The sequence below is a fragment of the Equus przewalskii genome, chromosome 25, assembly GCF_037783145.1.
Source record: "Equus przewalskii isolate Varuska chromosome 25, EquPr2, whole genome shotgun sequence".
NCBI classification, from domain to species: domain Eukaryota; kingdom Metazoa; phylum Chordata; class Mammalia; order Perissodactyla; family Equidae; genus Equus; species Equus przewalskii.
The window spans coordinates 13,328,145-13,352,388 of NC_091855.1; the positions used below are offsets into that span (position 1 = coordinate 13,328,145).

General features: G+C 50.9%; 1 protein-coding gene across 50 annotated transcripts in view; it reads right to left on the reverse strand.

Moving 5' to 3' along the window:
• Positions 1 to 1,047: 1,047 nt before the first annotated feature.
• Positions 1,048 to 24,244, reverse strand: part of TMEM229B (transmembrane protein 229B) — a 36,758-nt gene continuing 13,561 nt past the window's right edge. For 3 of the 50 annotated variants that reach the window (XM_070594536.1, XM_070594534.1, XM_070594525.1), the window contains exons 2-4: positions 14,959 to 15,140; positions 10,812 to 10,896; positions 1,048 to 4,789 (exon numbers count right to left, since the gene is read on the reverse strand). In XM_070594536.1, coding sequence (XP_070450637.1) covers positions 4,268 to 4,771 — 504 coding nt within the window. In that variant the 5' untranslated portion in view covers positions 4,772 to 4,789; positions 10,812 to 10,896; positions 14,959 to 15,140 and the 3' untranslated portion in view covers positions 1,048 to 4,267. Of the gene's footprint in view, positions 4,790 to 8,533; positions 8,789 to 9,626; positions 9,725 to 10,433; positions 10,599 to 10,811; positions 10,897 to 14,958; positions 15,141 to 16,443; positions 16,629 to 21,880; positions 22,094 to 24,244 lie in introns of those variants that run through there. The other 47 variants (XM_070594524.1, XM_070594522.1, XM_070594521.1 and 44 more) reach the window with 40 other exon arrangements.

Here is a 24,244-nt window from a genome sequence, read left to right on the forward strand (position 1 = left end):
GCAGCCATTGAGTAGAGTATAGAAGGAGCCAGCCAGTTAAGAAGAGTCTTAGGTCCCCTCAGATTCCTTGTTCTGAGCCCTACCTCTTGCCTTTTCTCTGAAGCTCCATAATGTAGACCCTGTTTCATTATGCTTGCCTCTTTCTTTCTACAAAAACCTGCTCTAAGGGAACAGCCTTTTAGATTTGTTTATACTAACATGTAAACAACTGCTGGGGCTTTACGTTTGCTCATTTTTATAAGGGGAAAAGCTTCAGTCAAATAAATGAACACCTTCAAGTGAGTGAGAGAGGGAATGGGCCTTCCCGATGATTCATAAAGCACACTGTCCACTCCTTCCAGAAAACCAGTGGCTGTGGCAGGGGGGCCAGGCCATTTGTGTTTAGTTCAACTGACTGAGCAACTTCTGAACCCTCCATCCTCTCCCTAGAAGTAGGAAAGTGGCATGGCATGGTGGGGGGAGAGAAGGACAAGGGACACTAGACAGAGCAGAGGAGCACAAAGTAGGGAGGGATTACTGCCTCCAAAAGCACTTCTCAGGGAAAGCAGAACTGCCAGGGATGAGGGCAGAGCTCTCTTCTTCATAGCGTGACTTGTAATGTAATGAAGCATAAGGGGCTCTGGCTGTACAGCCCTTTGGGGTACCCTCAGCCTCCTCACTTGGCCCCTCATGTCCCATGAGACATCCCAGGTCATGGCGTGTTCAAGAGGAGCTCATCTCATGAGCAAATGCGGCTAACCTGTAGCCAACCTGGATACTGCCCAGGCCTCCCCATCTGCCTGGCAGCATGGGACCAAAGTAAGGGCTGGATCCATTCTGCTACCAGTGGAGCGTGGATGGCTGGGTGGAGAATTCAGGTTACCAGGTCAGACAAAACAGAAAAGGAGTGGCTGGGAGTGCCACCTGCCCTCCCAACGGGGTGGCCCCACCCAGCAGCCCTCTTGGTTCAGGACAGCGCTATGCCAGGCTGTGAAGGGCCTGGCCTCCAGCAGCCCCTAGGACAGGGGCTCCAAAATAGAAGAAACAGAGATGGGTCAGAGCCAGTCCTGACACACAAACACCAGTATATTTCATGTGCACGAATGTGAAAAGGAAGAGACAAAGAGACCGATGGAGACAAAGCAGGCAGTGGGTGCACAAACCAGCTGTGTGTTCTTCTGAAGAGCTGCCAGAGGTGGGAGACAGGCCCACCCACTTCAAAGGCCCTTTTACAAAGCCAGGACCTGCAGCTCCTCCAGATCTGGGGTGGCCTCAGGATGGAAGATACTCTGCCTGCCTTAGGCGGCCGGCCTCTCCTTTCTGCATCCCCTGCCATGACGTCTGCACAGCCCAGAGCTCCAGAAACACAGGTTCTCAGGAACTGACCCACTCAGCACTGCCTCCCCAGGAGACCCATGCAGAGAGGGAGGGACCAGACAAAAGGACTCCATGGGCACTCCCCAGGTATTATTGCTGTGAATAAGCGTAGGCCATCCTGACTCACTGGCATCAGAGGGGACAGGGCACACGTGACAGGACACCTAGCAGACGTCAGAAGCGGTTCGACCACGCAGGGCAGCACATGGCGATCTGTAATTCAGAGATGCTGCCATGTCCAGTGGAGAGAGGCCCAGGACACCAGCGGTTTAGAAACAGCAAGCAGACCCTCCCCGCCAGCACCCCCACTGCTTGGCAGGGCTGGGATTACTCCAAACTTTGGGTCCCTGGGCACTAAGGGATTGGGGCCCTGAAGATACCCAAAACAGCAAGAGTTGAAGTCTGGGCTACCCCTCGTGAGCTCTGAGCCTGCAGATCCTGTGGTCAAGCCCCAGGTCATCACCTCCCTTTCTTGGGGGCACTGTGCCCTACTAGGGATAATAGGAGCCACAGGGCACTTGGATGAAGCAGAAACACAATGTCCGCCCATTGTCAGGCAGGTAGATTTACTCTGAGACCTCCTGCACTTGGGAGTTTATAGGACCCAGAGAGAAGATGATGCCAGGAAAAGCCCTTGGGGCAACAACTGGAGTGGCCAGACCTGGTGGGCCATCCAAGGGCTTGCTCTGGATGAGAATTATGCAGGCCTTATGCTACGAGACATCAACAAGGGGACCACCAGATTCTATCGTGGAAGGGGAGAGCAAAGATGGGCAGTGTGGTCTAGGGGCCCACATGGGGACCCTGAAGGAGTGTTAGGGTCTGGGAGACTGAGATAAAATGAAATTAGGGGAGAGGACCAAGGAAACAATGACCTGGATGGAACAGAGAAGCCAGACAATATTCTCCCTCTGGAATCCCCTCCACCTGTAGTTGGAAAGCAGTCTACCCCTCCACTGGAAGCCTGAAGCCCTGGAAGCCCCAAAGCCTTGGAATTGGGGCCACAGTAAAATCAAAGGTAGGGCGGGCCCCTGCAGAAGGTAGTTCATCCTTGGATTTGAGGACCTTGGCCAGGATGCAGAGGCTGGAAAACACCCTTCTTCCCGTCCTGGATAGGGTCAACTGCACAAAGGCAGTCTCCCAGCATTTCTCCCAATCCAGGACATCACTTCTGCCCACCCCCAATCCCCCCCCCCCCCAAACACACACCCTTGGCTGGCGCTGTCTGCACCACCCAGGTGGAGCTGCAGCACAGCAAGAAGAGGAGATTCTCTCTACAGGTGTGGGATTATCACTTTTTAATGACCTATAGAAAGAGAGGCTAATTTCTACCTAAGAGTCCTAGTGTGGTCAAGAAAAGCCCATCTACCATGGGATAGGCTGCCATCCTGATGGACCTCTCCTCTCCGGGAGTGGGGGCTGGAGCTGGAAGTGGGCTGGAGTGAGAATTTCACCTGTCCACTGCCAGCAATGGACCTGTCATGGGGGAAGGCAGAGCAACCGAGATGACAATGACCATGAGCATGGCAGGGTTAATACTGTTTAAGGAGCAAGCTCAAAGGGTCAGCCTTGCTGGGAGGGGTGGGGGAAGGGGAAGCCCTGAGGAGGTTTGGCTGCAGGGCTGGGGCTATGGCAGAACCAGAACTGAGTTCTTCGCACTAAGGATGCTCCAAAGGCTCTCCCAAAGCTGAAAGGCCTCCTCTTTTTCCTCCTCCCTCATTCTCCATGGGTCTCCAACACTGGATACCTGCTCCTCCATCCCCTAGAAAGCTAGATTGTCCCTGACTGGCTTGAAAGTAAACCAGCCGGGTGTCTTGACCCCTCCCACCACCACTACCACCCGGAATTGATTTGTCTCTAAGTCCCCATTGCGGATCCGTGTGGTCCATCTCGCCTGACTGCGTGTTGGGGGTGTCATTCATTATCAGCTGAGCCACTGCCGGGAGGGAGCATGGAGAAGAGCACCAGGGCACTGCCACCACCCAGCAGACCAGGGGTGAGGAGGTGTTCCCAGTCACCAGGCCAGCAGAAATAGGGAGGGAGGGCTGCAGGAAGGTGGGGTCTGTCTCAGGGTTCTATATCCGGCAGCTGCTGTGTTGGCTAGGGAGCTGGGGTTGGGGGTGGGTGGGGTGATTGACATGGACAAAGGGGCCGCTAGTGGTAAAGCCTTGAAAATAAAAGAGAAAAGGGGGAAACGCCACCCAACACACAGGGATTAAAACCTCCAAAAGCCCAAGGTTGGTGGGAATCCAGCACCAGGGGGGCCCCCAAAAGGCCAAGGGAGCAGCATGGGGCCCTGGGGGAAGGGAGTGGAGCCAAGGGAAGGCCTCCCAGCCCTTGTAGACCAACACTACTGCCAAGCAGCCTCCTGGCTGCCCAGTCTCAGCTGCAGCTCAGCAGGCCCCTGGGGAGGTATTGGTTGCAAGCAAGCACCTGAATATTGCCTAATGGAACCAGCCAAAGCCCAACTAAACAAGGTGGGAGGGAGCGAGGTGGCCGCTGCAGCAGCCCAAAGCCCCCTCAAGCCTTGCCTCCCGTCTTCTGCCCATTCTCTGAGTCCCTTAGCCAGGACAGGGCCTGCTGCTTCCAAAGTCACCCATGTAGTCCAGTCGCTGCTTAGCCACAGGCCTCCCGCCGCCAGCGTCTGAGCTGTGCTGAGATCCTCAGACCTTTCCCAAAGTCCCTCGGCTGCCTCGACACCTCACCGCCAACACCCGACCACGCCCCCACACCTGGCCACGCCCCAATGCCCGCCCACAGTGGAGGGTGCGCGGGGATGAGAGCGCCCTACCGGGCCGAGGCCGGGCTGGGGCTGGGCTTGTGCTGTACAGAAAGGGCAACCCCACCAGCTTGGTATCTTTGTCCACACGGTCCATGAGAGACCCCCGGGCCCCACCCACTAGCCCCCCACTCAGTCAGTCTTAACGTGGCCGTTGGCCAGGGCCAAGGGGCCGCCTGGCTCCCCGGGCTCTGCATCCTTGTCAAAGCGGAGGCGCAGGGTGTTGCGGATGACGAACTGCTCCACGATGAGGGCCCCGCAGAACCAGGGCACGGCGTACTCCAGGGTGATGAGGCCCATGAAGTCAAAGTCGAACTGGGAGTAGTCCCAGGGGCAGGCGTTGAACTGACGCAGGATGTAGCCGGTGGTGAACTCCCACAGGTAGGTCCAGAGCGTGTAGATGAGGCAGCGCACCAGCAGCGGGCAGCGGCCCCGCAGGCGCAGGTACATGCGCTCCACGATGAGGATGGAGGTGCCGTAGATGAAGAGCGCCCACACGCTCGTGACCCCCGGGAACTTCCAGTTCAAGTTCACCACGAACTCCCAGGCTGCCGTGAACATCACCTCGCAGAAGTAGCCATGGATGGCGTACAGATACCAGCGGGACAGCGCCGTCAGGGGCTCGGCTGAAGCCATGGCACCGACTGGGGCCGGCTGCGGGGAGTGGGGAGTGGGACACAAAGGAGATAGGTGAGGGAGGGAGGGATTCGCCTCCTGTGGCTTCCCACCGCCCAGCCCGTCTCTAATGTGACCCGGCTGAGGGGATTTCTAACCTGCCTCTACCCTTCCCTTTGGTTACCAGTCATATTCTTGACCCTATTCCATGTTCATTACTTTATTCCATATTCCTTACCTTAGCCAGGTGGGCAGGAGAAATGAAAGGAAGAAAACAAACAGCTCCACTGGCTTCCTCTGAGCAACTCCACTCAAATGCTACTCGGAAGGAGGCGTCTACTACATTCCCTGTAATAACTCACTGGGACCATCTGTGGTCAGTGGAAGAGTTGGCTGTCCTGGCCCACCAATCACCCCAATTTCTAGGCTACGGGCTCATGTCTCCCCAGGCCCATCCTCTGGGAGCCGCATCTCTTCCCCACTTCTTCTTAAACAGTTCCTCCTCACTCATCTTTCTCTCTCTTAGGAGATCTTCCTAAGTAACTTATCACATTTGTCTTTTATGTGTGTGGTGCTAACATACACATAATGTAAAAGTTACTACTTTAACCATTCGTAAGTACAGTCTTGCACTGCATAAGGACATTTCGGTCAACGATGGACTGCATATACAATGATGGTCCCATAAAATGAGTACCATACAGCCTAGGTGTGTAGCAGGCTAAGCCACCTAGGTTTGTGTAAGTACACTCTATGATGTTCACACAACAAAATCACCTAACAATGCATTTCTCAGAACATATCCCCGTCATTAAGTGAGGCATGACTGTATACGATTAAGTAATTCACGTTTTTGTGCAACCATTACCACTATCCATCTCCAGAACTTTTTCAGTATCCCAAACGGAAACTCCATACCCCGTCCCCAGCCCAACCACCATTCTACTTTCTGTCTCTGTGAATTTTACTACTCTGGGCACCTCATTAAGTAGAATCATACAGTATTTGTCCTTTTGTGACTGGCTCATTTCACTGAGCATAACGTCTTCAAGGTTCATCCGTGTTGTAGCATGTGCCAGAATCTCCTTCACTTTTTAAAAGCTGAATAACATTCCATTGTGATCTATCTATCTAGATATTATCACATTTTGTTTATCCATTCATCCATTAATGGGTTGCTTCCACCTTTTGGCTATTGTGAATAACGCTGCTGTGCACATGGGTGTACAAATATCTGTTCAAGTCCCTGCTTTTAATTCTTTTGTGTGTACACCCAGAAATGGAACTGCTGGATCATATGGTAATTCTATTTTTATTTTCTGAGGAAGGGCCTTGCTGTTTCGCACAACGGATGTACCATTTTACATTCCCACCAGCAATGCACAAGGGTTCCAGTTTCTCCACATCCTTGTCAGTACTTGTTATTTTCTGGTTTTCTGATGATGGGCATCCTAATGGGTGTGAAGTGCTAGCTCGTTGTGGTCACATTTGTCTTCAACTGCTCCATTAAGCGGGGTTTTGGTGTTTAGTTTCGAGGTGAGAGGAAACCAGTGGGCTGACAGGAGAGAGTCCTCCTTTCTACTTCTTATTCCCTTCCCCTCCTCTCTTTTAAACCCCACCCTTCTTCAAGGCCCCAGTCTGCTTCCCTCAAGACTGGCCTGGCCCACAGCCTCTCTGTTTTCTCCTCGCCCTCCACTAGCGACTATGTGGACCACTCATTTGGCCCTTTATCCAGTGCCACTCTATTTACTACTTTGATGCACATGCCCTCTTGATCCAACTAGCCTGTCTGCTCCTTGAGGGCAGAGACTCTTTTCCAGTCCTCTGTTCTGCAGCTTTGGCACAGGCCTCTCCTGAGCAGGCATTCTCTAAATGACACATGTCTTTTACGCAAAGGGTGGGGTGGGAGAGTTCAGGGTTGCATCAAGAACGGCAAGGCAGGGCATGAGAATATGAATCCCAGCTCTGCCAGCTGCCAGTGGACACCAGGTTTGACATCTCTGTCAATCCCCTCTCTGAGGTGGGAGAGGGGACAGAGGTTAACAAGGTGACATATGCAGTCTGCCCATCTGTCTGGGAATCCCAGTCTCATCTTTCAGCTAAAGGAGGCCTAGTCACAATAATACACACCCTTGTGCATTGCTTTGTGGTCTTCCAAGTGCTTTCATTCACGTTTTGTCATTGGTTCTTACAGAATTAAGATTCATGTGAAGGGCAGATAGTTTTACCCCTGTTTTTTTAAGAAAGGCAGTTGAGACTCAGAGAGAAGACATTTGCCCCATACCCCAGGGCCAGTGAATGGAAGAGCTGAGACTAGAATCCATATCTCTTGATTTCTGCTTCAAAACTCATCCCACTGCATACTACTGCCCATCTCCTAGACATGCGTACCTAATGTCACTCCCCTGCTCAAAAACATTCAATGGCTGCCCATTTCCTCATGAAACACTACAGCATCCTCAGCCTGGCATTCAAGATTCTCCATGATCTCACTCCGGTCTACTTTGGCAGCCTTATTCGTACAGTCCAGCTCTCCCTGTCTTACCTCCAGGCCTTTGCAGATCCTATCCATTGTATTTCGTGTGCTTTTCTCCTCTCACCTCCACAAGTACAAACCCAGCTTACAGGTTACCTTCAGAACAAGACCTTTTTCATCCTCCCAGCCACAAATCCTTCTTCCTCCTCTGAATATCCACAGCACTTACTGTCTCTCTTTGGTACGTGATCTTGTGTTTTATATGTTGACAACTTTCTCCACAGCCAGACCTTTTTCCTGTGTTCTACACCTGTGTATCTCACTGCTTCCTGAACACCTCCATCTAAATGTCCCACACGCACCGCATACTCCTTTCCTAAATCAAACTCATTATCTTTACTCCAAAACCTGTTTCCATTCTATGACCCCCGTCCTGATCAATGGTACCACCACACACCCAGTTAGCAGCCAGAGTCCCTGGCATCATTCTAGCTTCCTCTGCCACATTATCACTCTAACATGAGCTCCCTGAGAGTAAAGGACCTTGTCTGTCAGGTTCAGCACTGCATTCCCAGTGCCTAGAGTAGTACCTGGCACACAGTAGGCATTCAATTCAAGAACAAAGGCATTCTTTATCAGTTAGCAATTGCTACATAACAAACCATCCCAAAACTCAGTGGCTTAAATCAACTCTCATTTATTATTGCAGCTTATGTGTGTGGGGGTTGGCAGATCTTGGCTGGAATCAGTGATGAGACTGTGAGTCATCTGGGGTCTCTGTCCTGTGCTTGGCTGGGGTGGCTCTGCTCCACTTGCCTCTCTTCCTCCACCTGGGCCCAGTGGACTAGCCCAACATGTTCTTCTCAGGGCAGGGGCAGAGGCACAAGAAGGAGCGAGTCCAACTGTGCCAGCACTTTTTAAGGCTCTGGTTAAGTCATGCCTGCTAATATCTTATTGGCCAAAGCAAACCACCAAGTCAGCCGTTAACTCCTGCCCTTTCTACCCCTTAAATATCTTTCAAATCCATCTCTTCCTTCCTCTCTCTCATTCCTGATGCTCTGGCTCAAGCCCTCATCATCTCTCACCTGGATGACTCCAGCAGTCTCCCAGCTGGCTTCCCTGCCCTGCCGTGCTCCTGTCCAATTCACTCATCACACTCTGAAGGAGTGTGTGGAAACAGCAGTCTTCCTAAAATGAAAATCCGACGTTTCTCCCCACTTACAGCCCACGAGTGGATCTTTAACATCTAACATTGAGAGGAAGGCTCAGCCCCCAAGGGATGGCTGGCAAAGCCCTCCATGACCCACCTCTGCCTCGGATCCTGTCCTCTGGATCTTTACATCGCTGTTTTTGCTACCTGGGGTGCCCTTCCACCCCCAGCCTATGGCCCGTGAGGCCATCATCCTCCTTCAAGTTCCATCTCCTCTGTGAAGACTTTCCTAAACATCTCCAACTCCAGAGCCGTCCACTGCCGTGCTCACCTCTGCACCCAGTTCACCTCGGACGACAGCACTCAGCTTTGCCATGATTCATCTGAAGGCCGGCACTAACAGCCTTGATGACTGTTTGTTGAATACAATGTTAAGACAAAAAAGCAGGATTCAAAACTCAATATTTAACATGATTTTGATTTTGTAAAGGCATGTATACATGTAAATATACAAAACATTTAGCCACCATCATCCTTGCATGGTGACCTCATAAGTGATTTTTATTTCCTTCTTTATATTTTTCTGTATAGTCTAAAATCTCTTTCTAATAAGTAGGCATAACTTTTATAAAAATAAAATTTCATCTTAAAAACATTTGTTGAGTGAATGTTAGTCATCTTTGTGCCTTGTCTATAGAAGATGCTCGATAAATTTGTCAGACACATGAACCTAAGGAAACCTGAAATTGCATAAAATTAACCCAGGTTCTCCCCTCCTGAGCCACCCCCGACAACAGACCATGATCACAAGTGTGAAGGGGGTGTAGATCCTGACTGCCTGGGTTTGCGTCCCGGCTGATACCCCTCACCTGCGGGACCCAGGGCACCTTAACCTGAGCTCTCTGTGCTTCAGTTTCCTTATAGGTGGAGTGAGGATAATAAGAGAGACCAGCTCCCAGGGTTACTGTGAGGATGAATGAGCTGATAGACACACACTAAGACCACAGCAAATGCTCAAGAAAGGGTGGCAGTCATTTCTGGCATGGAGCTGGGCTTCCTGGTCAGTGGCTCCTGCTTTGAGCACCGCCTCCTAGCTGAGGCAGGGTCGTGCTGCCCCTGCCCTCACTAGTGGCCAGGCAGCCTTCCTTGCCAAGCAGGTCAGGACTTCACCTCCACCCAGAGCCCTAAGCCGGCAGCCAAGCAACCCCGTGAAAACAACAAGCGCACATACAGATGGCGGGAGAACAAACCTCAGCGGAGGAGAGTCAACGCGAGCTTCCAGCTGCGTGTGGCCCAGGAGGGTTTAAGGAAAGGGGAGTTGTCTCAGAAGCAGCCCTCTGAGGCCAGGCTTGAAAAGAAGGGTGCAATGTAACGAACGGCCAGCTTTCCTGGCACAGCTTCTCCTACCCTCATTTTATCCTGAACCCTCAACAGGCTGGGGTTCAGGGGCTGGGGAGAGAACAGACCCAGACTCCAGGGAAACTCACTGTGGAGCAAGGAGGGGTCAAGGAGGGTGAGACGGTGGCCTGGAGACCACTACTGCCTCTGCCCGACTCAGGCCCCTCTGAACTTAGGTCTGTCCACCTGACCTGCACTCATGCCCCTGGCACCTCCATCCCACAGGATCTGGGGGAGTGGGCTTCCCATTCAGACGTGTTCTTCTGCAGCAGCCTGACATAACTAGTGGATTCATCTCTCAGTTCAGACCCCAACCTTGATGCTGATTTTAAAATCCTGCTCTCCTTGCCTCTTGGTCTCATCTTGGGACAGTCAAGAATGGTTTCACAGTCCATAACAAATCAGAGACCCCAGTTACCACTTGCCCCCTGCCCCCCCTCCCCCCAGCCCGAGCAGATGACTTGGAAGAGCTGGCCAGACCCCTCCCAAACCCTATCAGCAGAACCAAGATTAAAGGAGTAGCTGTCAGAGTGAGAGAGTGGGCTAGCTGCTGAACAGAAGAGAGGATGGGGAGAGAATAGGGTGAGCCCAAGGCCTGGATTCCCTTTCTGGAATCTCCCCTACCTGGAAGAGCAGGGGTGGGTGGAGGGGAAGCATACCTAGGCAAGGTCAGGCCGTGTCCAAGGGGTTGTGCCTGGAGAACACGCCTGGTCCACACAAGATGAATGGGAGAAACTGGAAGTGCTGGCTGGGGCCAGGAGATGGGAATGAAGACAGGGAACAGGGATACAAGACAGTGTTGTCAGCTGGGAAGTCAGCTCACACTGTGGTGGGACAGATGCTAAGATTAAAGGCAGGCATTGGCTTGGGTGGATATCCAGAACTCCACTCCCCAAATCCATTTCTAATAATCACAGGAGCCATGCTTAAACTTTGAGCAAGGGCAGACTCACCCACCCTCTGCTGGGCCCAACAGACCCCTATCCCTGCCCTGGCCTCCCCCAACCTGAGCCCTTTGCCCCGGACCCTTCCAGTACCTCCTTGCTTGGCCCTGCGATCAGAGCCCTGGGAAAGCCTGCATCAGGAAGAACCAGCAGCTCACTGGACGTTGGCCTCTTTCTCCTGGTGACAAACACAACCATCCTGAGGACCGTGACACAAAGAGGGGACAGCCCAGGAAGGAAAATGCAGAGTGGAGTAAAGAGGAAGAGAAGGTGGGCACTACTGAAAACAAGAGAAAACAGTTTGGAGAGCTGTGGACAGTTTCACAAGGGGATTTTGGGGAACAACACTCAAGTACAAGAGCCCTCGGAAGTGTTGATGAAAGAGCCTGGAACACAGAGTTCCGGCAAAGGGCAGAACTCAAGGTGACTTGTCAGGGCGGGCAGTGCCCCTCCAAGGTTGCACCTCACCTGCTGCTCTCAGAGCCTGCTGAGCTGTTCCTTGGGGTGGCAGAGAGCAGAGTGAGCAGTGGAAAGGGGCAAGGAGAACCCATGAAAGTCCAAAAGGCTGGAGACAAAATCAGGGGATGATTGCCCTTGGTTTTGTCAAAAACTCCCATGTTGTTCCAGGAAGCTAAGGTGCCACAACACAATGATTCTAGGAATTTTTGTCCAGAGGAGCACATTGTTAGAAAATTGGGATTCTCCTTCCATGCAGCCAGGCCTCGCAGCCCTTCCTCTTTGCCCCATTGACTTCCCCTCTCCAGGCACCCAAATCACCATAGTTCTGAGATGCACAGCCCTTCCAGGGGGCCGCTGAGGGCAAGGCAGCGGGGGGGCAGCTTCAGTGACCCTAAGTCCAGTCCCCTGTGGGCTCTGTGCTGGAGGTGAGTGGAATGGATGAGGGGTGGACAGGCGCCCTTACAACTGGGTACAAGACGCAAGGACTGAAACCGTCAAACTTGGTCATCAAATTAGTGAGGGAGGAAAACATGGGCTTGTTTCAGGGCCAAAAGGGAAGCAGGTGTGGGGGGAAAGACCTGTGGTCATTGGCTGGCCCAGGTGCCATAGAGTTCCACTGTTTCTTCCTGTGGGAAGCCCAGGAAAGGCCCCGGGATGGTCCTCCCTCCACTTCCCACATCACAATGGCAATAATCAGGCACTCTTCTGAGCACTTTCCATGTATTAACTCAGATAATCCTCAAGCGCATTTACTGATGGGGAAATTGAGGCAGAGAAAGGCTAAATAATTAGCCTACGTTCTTACAGCTACAAAAGGCAGAGCTGGGATTCAAACCCAGCAAGTCTGGTTCCTGAGCCTTGCACACTGCACTGCCCTTGAGGCTGACTACAGGCTCCTCTGAGGTCACTATCATTTTCTGAGTGTCTGCTTTTGGAAGGCTGGGATGGTATATGGAGAGACAAAAGGAAGCAAGAAGGACGTGAGCTTCTATGTGGATCATCTGTGAAGCTCAGAACTGGGTGTCAGAGCTACTGAAGGCTCAGCCTATTCTGAGAGGCCAAGTTCTGGCAGGATCCATACAAACGTCCTCCGGGGTCACAGCTGACCTTCACAGGACTATGGCGGCAGCCACACCTCAGGGCTTCCAGGCATGTGCCATTCAAAGACCTCTCACCAGGACACACATTACCCAGAGCCTCCCTGACTGCCGGCTTGCCTCAGTGCTGCTCGGAATCTCAGATGGCCCAGCCCCACCACAGAAATGCCAGCCAAGGGCAGTGACCAGCGAGCAGACTGCCCAGAGAAGCCCTGTGCCTGGAGCAGCAGCAGCCAGAGTGTCAGGAGCAGCCGGTCCACACGGGGAGGCAGGTGGGGGCGGATTTTAGAGGGCCTCAGATGCTAAGCAAATCCCAGTGGACAGGTGCAGGAGGGCAAGTGGGCTTAGGGAATGGAGTCAGCCTGGCACAGAGGTTCACCAGGGCTCAGGCAGCAAAGGGCACCTGTGGGTGGGGCCCACAGGCTGGCATCCTGTGCTTTGCCTGCAAGGCTGTTTCCAGACCTCACGTGGCTGCCTCCTTGTGGTCATTCAGGTCTTGGCTCAACTGTTAGCCCTCAGAGACCTTCTCTGATCTCCAGTCCAAAATAGCCTGCCTGCTGCTCACATCATCCTATTTTCTTCATAGCACTTTTACTTTCTGACGTTTTGCTACTTGTTTGTTGTCGATCTCCCTCAATTAGAATGAAAGCTCCATGCGAGCAGGGGCTCTGTCTTGTTCACTGCTGGACAACCAGTGCCCAGAACCATGTCTGGCACTAAGACCCACTATTACCTGTGGAACGAATGAATGAATGGGCCCAAACAGGTGCAGGCCCTTCAACACTGATGAGGGCAGGTATAAACGGCTAGCTGCCTCAGCCTTTCATTTTTCCTCTTTCTTGGAAAACATAGCCTTTTAAAAATTTTAATTCTAGCATTTAAAAATATCTTTATTATCTTTTCTGATTACAAAAGTAACATGTGTACGCAGCTGAAATTTAAACATTACAGAAAGGAATGCCTTAGAAAGCAAAAGTCACCATTATCCCACACCTCAGAGAAAGTCACTACTAATGGTGTGCTGTGTATTCATCCAGATTGAATTTAGTTTTAAAAGAAGCAAATTCATGCATTATAGAAAGAAAGGCGTTCATGATTCCACCAAACGAGCAGCCCTTACCATTTCCCCCTTGCAATCTTTTCTTATGTGTTTATTTTACAAGTTACCATAATGTACTTATTCTATAACCTGACACTTTCACTTATTGTGTCATAATCCTTTTTCCAAGTTGTTGTATTGCCTATTTCTCATTATTATAATGGCTGTGTAATATTCCTCAAAGTGGAAAACTATAATTTACTTAACCTAGATGCTCACCAAAGGGAGAAAAATTGTTTCCCGTTTCCACTACTACAATGACACCACAAGAAACATATTTTTATGCCTGTAACAAAAGAATTTGGCCCTTTTGTTTTCTGGGACTATTTTCTAATGAACCGTTTCTTAATGAATAATTCCAGAAGTCGGATGACTGGAAGCAAGGGTACAACAGTTTTAAGGCTAATGACGTAGATTGCTCTGGAGAATTCTGTGTTATGTGGGGAATAGCTCTCCCGTCTGAGTCACTGCGTTCCCACAGTGGCTTCCATGGCCATCTCTCCACCCCCACCCCCCTCCCACGGTCCAGGCTCGATCACACTGCCCCAGCTACATATCAACCCAAGGACACACTTCCTGAAAGACCATCCAGTTGCAGACTGATTTTGCAAGTCCAAACTGAGTGAAAAGTAGATTCTAGCCCTGAGTTTTACACTCTCATCTGGCAGTAGAGTCAAGATGTCCCTAAAGCTGAGAAATACCTGGTTACCCTTTTTTCTCCCTGCCAACTCCCACCTGGAATGTAAGGCTCTGGGCTCCTGTGGACCAGCCCAGCAGCTCCTAAAAGTTTGTCTAGTCAAAAGCACCAGCTCTTCCTGTCTGGCCTTCCAGGGAGCTCTCTGCCTGCTGGTCCCCGATTCCACAGTGGGACTGTCTGCCCTGCACAAACAGAACAGCATTTAGGCCGGACAGGCCTCCGGGGCTTAGGAAAGCAACCAATTGTCATTTTTTAAAGCGTCATCAAGGAAAAGCCAGAGACTGAGGCTGGAAAGACAGGCCATGTGAGGACAGGCGACACTCCACAGAGGGGCCCCACATGCAGCCCCTCTGGACTGAGGAGGAGGTGCCACTGAAACATGGCAAAATCATCAGAGGACTTGTTCCTCTTGACCCCTGGTGTCACTTTTATGTCACCTAAGGTGCCAAACATTCCTCACCTCCCAGTGCCCTGGAAGCTCTACCCAAGGCCATGTGAACTGCTCGTGGCTTCTGGGCAGAGTCTGGAATCCCAGGGGAGGTATAGTTCCCATTGCACAGAAGTAAAGCCCGAGGCCCAAAGTATCCATGAGCCTCCAGATGAGAAAGAGAATCTGGGAAGATGCTGTCTCCTATGTGCTGAGTGTCTCACATCACTCATGTCGGACCATCTGGGTCTGGCCCAGTTTTTGGAGGCCGTGTAGATACAAGATGGCTCCAGCACATGATATGGCCTGGAACTGCTGGAGACTGCCCTCCTGTTCTACAACTGTAGCCTGTGACAGGCCCTCGGAGCGGAAGCAGGCTCAGAACTGGAACCTCCAGACCTGTGCCCTTGCTGCTGAGGCAGGAGGGGCCTGTGATCCCCGGAAGCCTGTAATATACTCACTTAACACACCCTTGAGCGTGTGGTTCAGAACAGACATCAGGATCACGGTCCAGGAGCGTCCCGGGTTAACCTTAGTCCTGGTGCCTGGCTGGCTCTCAGCGCCATTCTCAGCAGTGTGGGCAAGCATCAGCCCCAGGGCTCAGCTGATCCAAGGCTAGTGGGCGTGTGGCTTCCATGTGTCCCTGGGAATAAAAGAGGAGGCGTTCATTAGCTTAAAGTGCCCCCAGCTCTGAGCCACCAGGTCAACCAGAGAGGCAGACTTAAGGCAAATACCACAAGGGCCCAGGCTCCAGGCCCAGCACCAGACACTCATCCCACCCGAGGCCCCTCTCCTGGAACCTGCCACCTCCTCTCTGCCATCCTGTTTGCTTCGGTCTGGTTAATCCAGCGATGAGAGCCTGGGACGGATCCCAGGCAATTCACACGTGGGGTTAGGGCTTCCTGCACCACGAGTGAAAGGGTGCGCACTTGTAAATCTGAGAGGGAATATAATTTTAGAATCCAGCTCCATTCTCATCTAGCTTCAAATTACACTCCCACCTTCACCCTGTGGTGGGTACATCTGTTCTCAAGGGCGGTCAAGGGCCTCGTGGAAAGCAGATAGTGAAGGACATTCGTTTTAGCATTTTGGGAGTCAAGCACAACCACACACAGGCAAACAAGGAATCCAACAAAATGTACGCTAAACCCCCTCCACCCACAATCCCGCCACCCTAATATTTATTTCATTTTATTATTTTATCACTGTTATTGTTGAGACCCTTCCTATTAACATCAATAATTGACTACAAGCTGATATAAATCTGACTTTATAATGCCCTTTGCCATGAACATATTTTTAATCATATCCCCAAGACTTGACCATTTGATCTAGAGTCCGACATTTTTTGTTTTAATATGAAGGTGCTGGAGCTTCCCTGAAAACCCCTTGGATGCAGCACCATCTGCCTAAGCCCGAGGACAGAGTGCAGGTCCAGCAGGGCCCTACGGAAGGACAGACTGGCCGCTTGGAAACAGAGAACAGTATGTGACTGGGGGCGGGATGCCCCCATGGATGGCCAAGCAGGGTGGATCACAGGGGTGCCAGCCACCCCATGCTGACGCCCACTGCCACCTTCCTCCCTCCTCCCATGCCCAGGCTTTCTGAGCAGGGGTGACTCAGGCCTTTGCTCCCCAAGCAGACAACTTTTGAGAGAGCAGAGGAGCCGAGAAGTGAAAGGGCTGGGGCGGAGACCTGAAACTCACTGTGTGCACATGTGCTGTGGGTGGGGAGGGTGTACGCCCCCTGGGTGTCTCCCTGGGGCCTCTGCACCAAGAAAAGTGAAAGGCAGAGGGTATGAAGTGAGTGGGCTGCTGTGCTCTGCCTTGCCTCTATCCCTCCCCAGCTCCTCCAGAGACAGGAGCCTCCAACCCTGCCCCACCTGGCCATCTGCCTCCCTTCTCCCAGCCTTCCTGATGGTGAGCAGGGGTCACCCTGGCACGTACCTATCATCTCGAGGAAAGGGCTTCAACGAGACATATCCGACACCCACTTCATTCCCAGCACCACTCTGACCCTGCGCCTGGGGCTTCAGTCCCCCCGCAGCACTTCCGTGGACATAAGGGCACTTCCCCTTCCCTGAGCCCTAAGCAGGCAGCATTGACAGCACAAGTAAAAACCAAAAAGAAACAGAAACCAGAGCCCACATCCTGGCAGCACAGCCCGTCGGTCACTGTAGTCAGCCCTGGGAGCCCGTTGCTGGCTGAGGTGCTGCCCTAGTAGGTGAAGCTGAAACAGTCAGAACAGGCTCCCTCCTGGGGCCAGCCTTGCACTGGACACCTCCTGCTTCCTGGTCTGTAGGCTCTTCCCCCAGGGAGCTGGTGGAGGCTGGATGAGGAGGGGATGGTATAGCAGGGGTCCTGCCTCTGCCTTCAAGTGCACGAGCTCTTCTCAGCCTCCTCTGACACTCCCTGGCCCCCTAGAGCAGGTCTCAGGGAGCAGAGGGCGTGAGGCTTCTTTGTGGACTATGTGACCTGAACGAGAACTTTTAGGAGCATATGAAGGTGTGACGAGCCCTTATAACAACTACTATGGGGTGAAATATACTTTTTCTGGTATATCATCTCTCAAGATTCTCCCAAGACTCCTGCAGGGGAGGGCAGGAATTATCAGCCGCCCCCTCCCCACCCAACCTTTTAGAGATGAATCACCAAGTTTCAGGACATTAAAAGATTTGGTCAAATCCATACATTTGATTTGAACCCTGGCCCTTGGGCTCCAGAGTCACCAGCCGCACCATATAGCATGCCTTCAAACTGCTTCCCATCCAAACCTCATTCTCAAGGCACATGTCTGTAGGCACGCAACCTTCATTCAGCCTAATCTACTTAGTCCGTCCTGTAAGCAGCTTATTTGTAAACATAGAGCCGAGTCTGTCCATCCAGCCTCCTTATCAACATGCCGGGTGCTCCTGGGAGTTTAAAGGAGCAGAGACCACCACACAGTTTCAAGCCTGTCCTCCCTGCCTGCCCTTCTCTGCAGCCCAGCACACCCCCTCCTCTTTCGAGACCCTGCTCCCTCCTTATTCCTTTGTGACGCCATTGTCCCACAGCCTCCCAGTTATTCCATCATTGATGATCCCACAGGACTTTGAGGATCCTTCTATTGAAACATGTTGTCTCATCTTAAAATTACCATGTTTCTGCTTCCCCCTCCACAAGATGAATTCCTTGAGACCATAGAGTTTCTCTTGGAAGATGGACAAACAAGGTGGAGAAGGGTCCAGCTAAATTCTTGGGTGATTGTACCAGCCAGTGTTATTAACGAAACGTAAAGATGTCTGGGGGTCTTCCCTAATTTTTAGGGCACCCTCATGGAAGGGCTCTCTCCCACAAAGCATCACAAACATTGGTTTACAATGACCAGGGCTTTCTCTGCAGACCAGGAAAGAAAGGAGGGTGCTCGCTCTCCTTTCTCCCACCTCTAAGAGCCATCATCTAGACTGGTGGATGGGGTGGGTGCCTTGGGTCTGATAATACAGAAGACATATCACATGAGGAGGGCTGGGGCAGGAACAGAGTGTCCCAGGCATCCCAGGAGACACTACAGGCTCCTACGTGGGCAAGGGGCCAGGCTCGGGTTCAGGTCAGAGAATAACAATGCCTATTCTGTTATTTCTACAATGTGCTGGCACTCAAAAGGCACATCCAGTTTTCATGCACATAGAATTCATTTCTCAAAGAGGTTTAACCAGCAGCTGCTGGCAGGAAATTCCCTCTGCATCATTCTCTCTCCTCCCCTACAACTATTTAGGGTAAGCTGGGCTTGCACGATTGAATCTCTGCCTCTCTGACTGGAACATAAAAACCAAATCTCCCCTCAACTCCCGCCCCCCACCCCCAGCAGTCTCCATGGCCCGGAACCTAAGACTGGAGCCAGGAAGCGGCAGGCGAAACACTATCCCTTTTTCTCTCCCTCTGTCCTCCTCCTTAGCACTCCTCAAATCTCCCCCACCCCAGATGCCCACAAAGGAAAGAGAAGATGCCCCAAAGACCCACTGGGGAACCCTCTGGCTACTCAAAGCGCCCCCTCCCCCCCTGTTCTTCCCATGTGACCCAGAACAACTGCTTTTACTTGTCCTATAGTAAGACCAGCTCTGAACACAAGTGGATTTGGCAACTTCCCAAACCAAAGAGTGACCAACTCAGCTACAAATGAAATTGGAATTCCAAATCCCCCTAGGGGAAAGGCTGTGTCTGGTCAGCTCTCCCTGGGGAGCAAGGAGACCCAGCCCTGGGGCATAGGGGAAGTAGGCGGAGATAGGGGACAGACCCCCTACTCCACTTGGCCTTGTCCTTCCATTCTGCACCCCGTCACTCAGGGCTTGGAATCTGAGTTTCCCTGCCTGCCGGACATCTTGCCACCCTGTCTTCTGTCTCACCTGGAGGCTTCCCTGTCCTGTCACCCTCTTCTCTTCCCTGCCTCCTCCCCATCCAGCCCACTCTACCTTACCTGTCCCTCCCAGTGCCCCCCTCTGAAACAAACCCTGACCGCCCATCCCCTACCTTGGATGGTGGTCTCTGGCCCCATGCCCCTCTCCTTACCCTCCCATCCCACCTCCTGGCACTCGGTAGCTGCTGCTCGCTGCCTGAAAGGCTGGACAGCTGCTGGGCTCTCTAATTAGCTGCCTGGCGGCTGTCCCAGAGCCAGGCATGCGTTACAGTAAAGGGCTGCCTCCCCTCCCCTCCATCAATAATCCCCTATGCAGATCCCATCAGGCAGCAGCTGAGGGGCCCTTGAATCCTTGTCACGTGAGACCAGCAAGACGACTCCTGTCAGCTGGAAAGGGACAGACAGTGACCTCACAGCCTCACCGACAAACTGACCAGGCATTTCTTTATCTAGCTTCTCCCTATTACTGCCAGGTACTCAGGGTGTCCCACAGGTTATCCCCACACACGCCACGCCTTCAGAGCAATGGGGACCCTGCCCCTTGGTTGCCCCACCAGTCAGTCTTCCTGAGGACAAGCCTGGACACCCAGGGCCCAACTCTTCACAGCTTTCTACAGCCAAGCCACCCTAGAGAATTCTAAACAACCAGAAGCCCTACTCCAAGAAGTCCTGTGGAGGCCAGTTTGTTTACTCGGGGTATCGTATTCCAGCAGTCAACAAATATTTCTTGAGAACCCACTGAAGGCCAGGCATTGTAATAGGTGTGAACAAGGCAATGTTCCTGGCCCCTTGGAGCTCACAGGCTGGGAGGGAGACAGAAAATTAGTAAGCAAGCTAATGCCTACTGTAATTTCTGATTGGCCAAGAGGAGCCTGAAGGGCAGGTGCACGGGAGAAGAATGAGGAAAGAGAGTTGTTCTGGGGCAGCTCTGACGGTTGCTGTTTGCTTGACACCCGACCCAATCCAAACTGTCTCTTTCCTTTAAATAACGGCTCAGAAGAAAGGCTGGCATTCACCAGGCCGGGCACTGGTTGCAGCCAGGCACTTCCACCAAGAGCCTTAAGCCTGGCAGCCCCGGCCCCTCACTCAGCCTCTCACTGGACAGCTCCATCTACTGCGAAAGCACTGAGCCTTGCAACATGCTCAAAATATGGCTCCAAACAGCACTTAGGCAAGAGTAATTAAAGGGGATGTTATCTCAGTCACTCTCTCATTAGCTACGTAATTAGACTGCTGAAAATAATTAACATTCCTTTTGACAAAGGGAATAGAGGATCCATTACGCTTATTACGACAGCCTCAGCCCAGGCTGAGGAAGGCCGGGAGGAGAACTGCTCACCCCCCCCACCCCCGGTCCTACCCAGGACAGGATCAGCATCTGGGAACCCAGACCAGGTGGCTAGTCCTGCCCTGGGCCGGGCTCTCAGGTGAGATGACATACATGACAATGGATGCCCTGATGTTTGTATTACAGATACAGATCATAATAACACCTGTACATACTCAGGGAAAAAGAACCTGAAGAATGTGCACGACGTATCAAGATGGCGGGCCAAGGCGATACACCTGCCTCCACCAAGGCTCTAAAAAATGACAGAAAAGACATTTTCTAGGAAGAATAAATCCATTACAGCACCAGAAAACAAGAAGGAATTATCTGGGCTGCCTGAAGATGGAAGGCAAATGGGAATAAACTGATGGAGAAACCAGAACCCCAAAAAATAAAATCACAAAATAATTTAAAAAAAAAATAACAGCTGACACTCATACAGCACGTATATATGCCAGATACTGCTCTAAGAACTTTGCCATATATCATCTCATTTAACTCTCATAAAAATCCTTTGAGATAGAGACTACCCTCATCCTCATTTTATAAATAAGACCCAGAGTTACAGAGCTTTTTCAAGGTCAGAGTGCTAGTAAATGCCGGGGCTAGGATTTGAACCCAGACAGTGTGGCTGAGGATTCTATGCTCAGTCACAGCAACAGCTCTGGGGTCTCCAAGTTTGGAGCCAGCAGTTGGGGGCCCAGGAGAGTCCCTGAGTGGTTGGTGATTGGATTTGGAGCAGCCAGGCAAGTGGGCCCCTGCCCCACCTCTCCACCCATGCTTGTGCCCTGGACATTGAGATAGAAGGGCAAGGGGACACCTGGACAGCTCCTGCAGTCCCCAGCAGGCACCTCTTACCCTCCCGTCCACAGCCACTGGCAGTCGGAGCACGGAGTTCAGGTTCATAGGGAGGTGACACGTAACAAAGACTCACCAAACATTTCACCAAAACCAAAACCACCAAATTTGAGAACAGAAGTTCCAGCTAGAAAACAGAATTAACAAAGTCAACAAAATGAAATGTTTTAAAAAGCATGATGAATATCCTCTGAGGGATAAGAGGGGCTACAGAATCCATGAACCAAAACAAAGCTGTTCCCAGAAGAATGTTAAAGATCTCAGAAACGAAGGAAACACACCACGGTTAACCAGTTATCTCTGGATGAAAGAACAGAGTGACTTCATTAAAATCTTTCTTTACATATTTCTCTTTTTCCAAGCCTCCTATACTGAACACGTATTACTTTTAGATTGGAAAAGCTATTTTTTCAAATGCCTGGCACTTAGGTAGGTGCTCAGTAAGATTTGGTTGCAAAGTAGTTACTTTGTAAAACAAAAGAGGGTAGATCCTGCGGCCTGAACTGCTTGACCCCATCCAGGCTGGTCCCCAGTGGCACCATCCATGCTCCCATCGCCCGGTCTCTGTGCACACGCTTCCCCTCCTGGAACGCCTTTACCTCTCATCTCTGTTTACCCATATTTGCCTGTGCTTCAACTTCCAAAGATTACCCTGGATAACGAAAGGTCCCTGCCTCCTACCTAAGCTACTCCATCTCTTCTCCCCTAAACTCCTAAGGTCACCTGATTTTCCAGAGTCATGGGATAGCTTTGGTTAAGCTGTCCTGTGGGGTCAGAGTACTGACAACTTATCTGTCCTTTACCTTCCAGTGAGTCCGAGTCTTGTCTCCCCAGCTCTGTGGCAGGATCCTTAAAGACACCAAGAGGGCACTAGCCTTCTTTTTATACCCCACTGTGCCCAAATAAAGCTGAGAAGATTTTGCAAGAACATTCTTATACGTCAGTTGAGAGACTGACGAATGAGCTTCTGTTGCTGGCAGAAGAGGAAAGTTATTGTGGAAATGCCGGTATTCAACAGGGCTGGGCCCAGCACCGCAGGGCCCCTTCTACCTGGATGAGGCCCTCAGAATTGGGCCACCTTGTTCCAGACAGCTTTGAACTCCTATCCCTTGTCTGGAGTCCAGAAATACCTGCACACCCAGAAGGGAGGGGTGGTGAAGCTACAGGCAAAATGTTGATGAAGAACAGGATGTTTATACGGTTTTAAAGTGTCTCCCCACAGATTGCTTATTAGTAGCAAGGGGAAACTAGTAAACTCACAGTGAGGAAGTTGGACAACACCTGACCTGAGTTAAGTTTGAGGGCTTGAATGCCTCAAACTTAACATCACACATAGGGGGCAGATGGGTATCAGTGCCTCTGGATGTAATACATCGAAAAGGTTGCAACATCACTCATGTATATTCCAGCTAGGAATGTGTAACCAGAGTCAAAACATGAGGGAACATCAGATAAGTCCAATGGGAAGAACATTCTATTTTTCTAAAAGGGGGAAAAGGAGGCTATAATCTTGAAAAATGTCAATGTCATAAACAACAGAAAGGCTGAGGAACTGTTCTGACGAAAGGAGGCTAAAGAGACATCACAACTAGACTGAATCCTGTCCTGGACAGGAAAAAATGCTATAAAGGACATTACTGGGTCAATTGACAAAACTGGAATACAACCAGCAGATTAGATAAAGTATCGTATCAATGTTCAATTTACTGAAGGTTATATAAAACAATATCCTTGTTCTTAGGAAATCCCCACCGAAATATTTAGAGATAAAGGCCATGATGTAGGGAACTTACTCATAAACAGTTCAGGAAAAAACTGAGAGAGAGAGAACATAAATGATAAAGCAAATGAAGCAAAATGTTAAAAATAGAGAATCTGGATAAAGAGTATAGGGGTGTTTTGTGATTCTAGTAACTTTTCTGTAAGTTTGAAATTACTTCCAAATAAAAAGTTGGGAGGAAAGAAAACAACAAAGGGGCCCCTTTCATTAGTCGGGGAGTGAGGTAGGGGTGGAGCAGATATGGAGGTCAATCCGGGTGGGACATCGGTCGTGACATGTCTGCACTGGGCACAAAAATTCCAGCTCTGACAAATGTCCCTCATGGACACAGTTCCTCTCCCAATTTGGCCCTTCTCTTTTCTTACTCCTCCATCGATTTACTCCTTCCCCTCCCCCAGATCAGCAATCTTCTAGGAGGCCTCCATATTAATACCAGAGAGACAGGATTATTAACCTTTTGGGTCTATTCTTAAAGGTAATTAATATTTTCTGGAGATGTTTTGACACCTGTTTTGTCCTCAAGCCCATAATAATGCGTCAGATTGTATTTGTTAAGCCACTGCCTTCTGGGTGTAACATGGTATTTCATTTCCCCAGAAAGATTTGTAGCTAGTCTTACTCATACTGCCTGACTTTAGGCCTTCTGAGATCTCAGGCAGGCTTTCTAGGGTAGGTGCCCCCTTTCCCACACCCCACCACCGTCGCCACCACCTAATTCCAAAGTAATCCCTCTGCTACATGCACACACACCCCCAGGCACAGCCTCCCTCCCCGGGTTCACTGTCTGTCACGGCTGGATGTGGTCACTTTAAATACCTCACAGCCGGACAGGTGATAGTCTCTTTAAGCAGCCTCACTGTGGGGTAAAGAGAATTGAGCAAACCATCATATTATACAAACCAATTTATTTATTAATTCAGAAATCCTTATATGCATCTTTTACGTGCAGACTATGCATCGCTAGGTAGGCTGGAGTATGAATGCTGGAGCAAAACAGTGGGGCCGGTTGTTTTTAAAACATTGGAAATAGAAAATCTTGGAGATTCTACTGTAACATCAAATACCAGACAGTTACTACTAATAATAATTTACATTCTGACAACGCTTTTTACTTCAGTGAGCCCTTTCAAGTTCATCTCATTATACATGCATTCACTCACATGTTCATTAAACAATTCCTCAGGGTCTATGTTGTGACGCGAGGACACACAAAGACCACAGAGGCAAAGACCCAAGCCCGGCTCACAGGAGGCTGACATTCTCAGTGGTCCTGGACTGCCCAGTTGGTCTGCGAGACACTTGCTTACGGTACTGCCCACAATGGAGCGCCAAAAGAAATTATTTTAAGGAAGAGAAAATGAGAAAGAATCAAAAAGAAGATATTGTG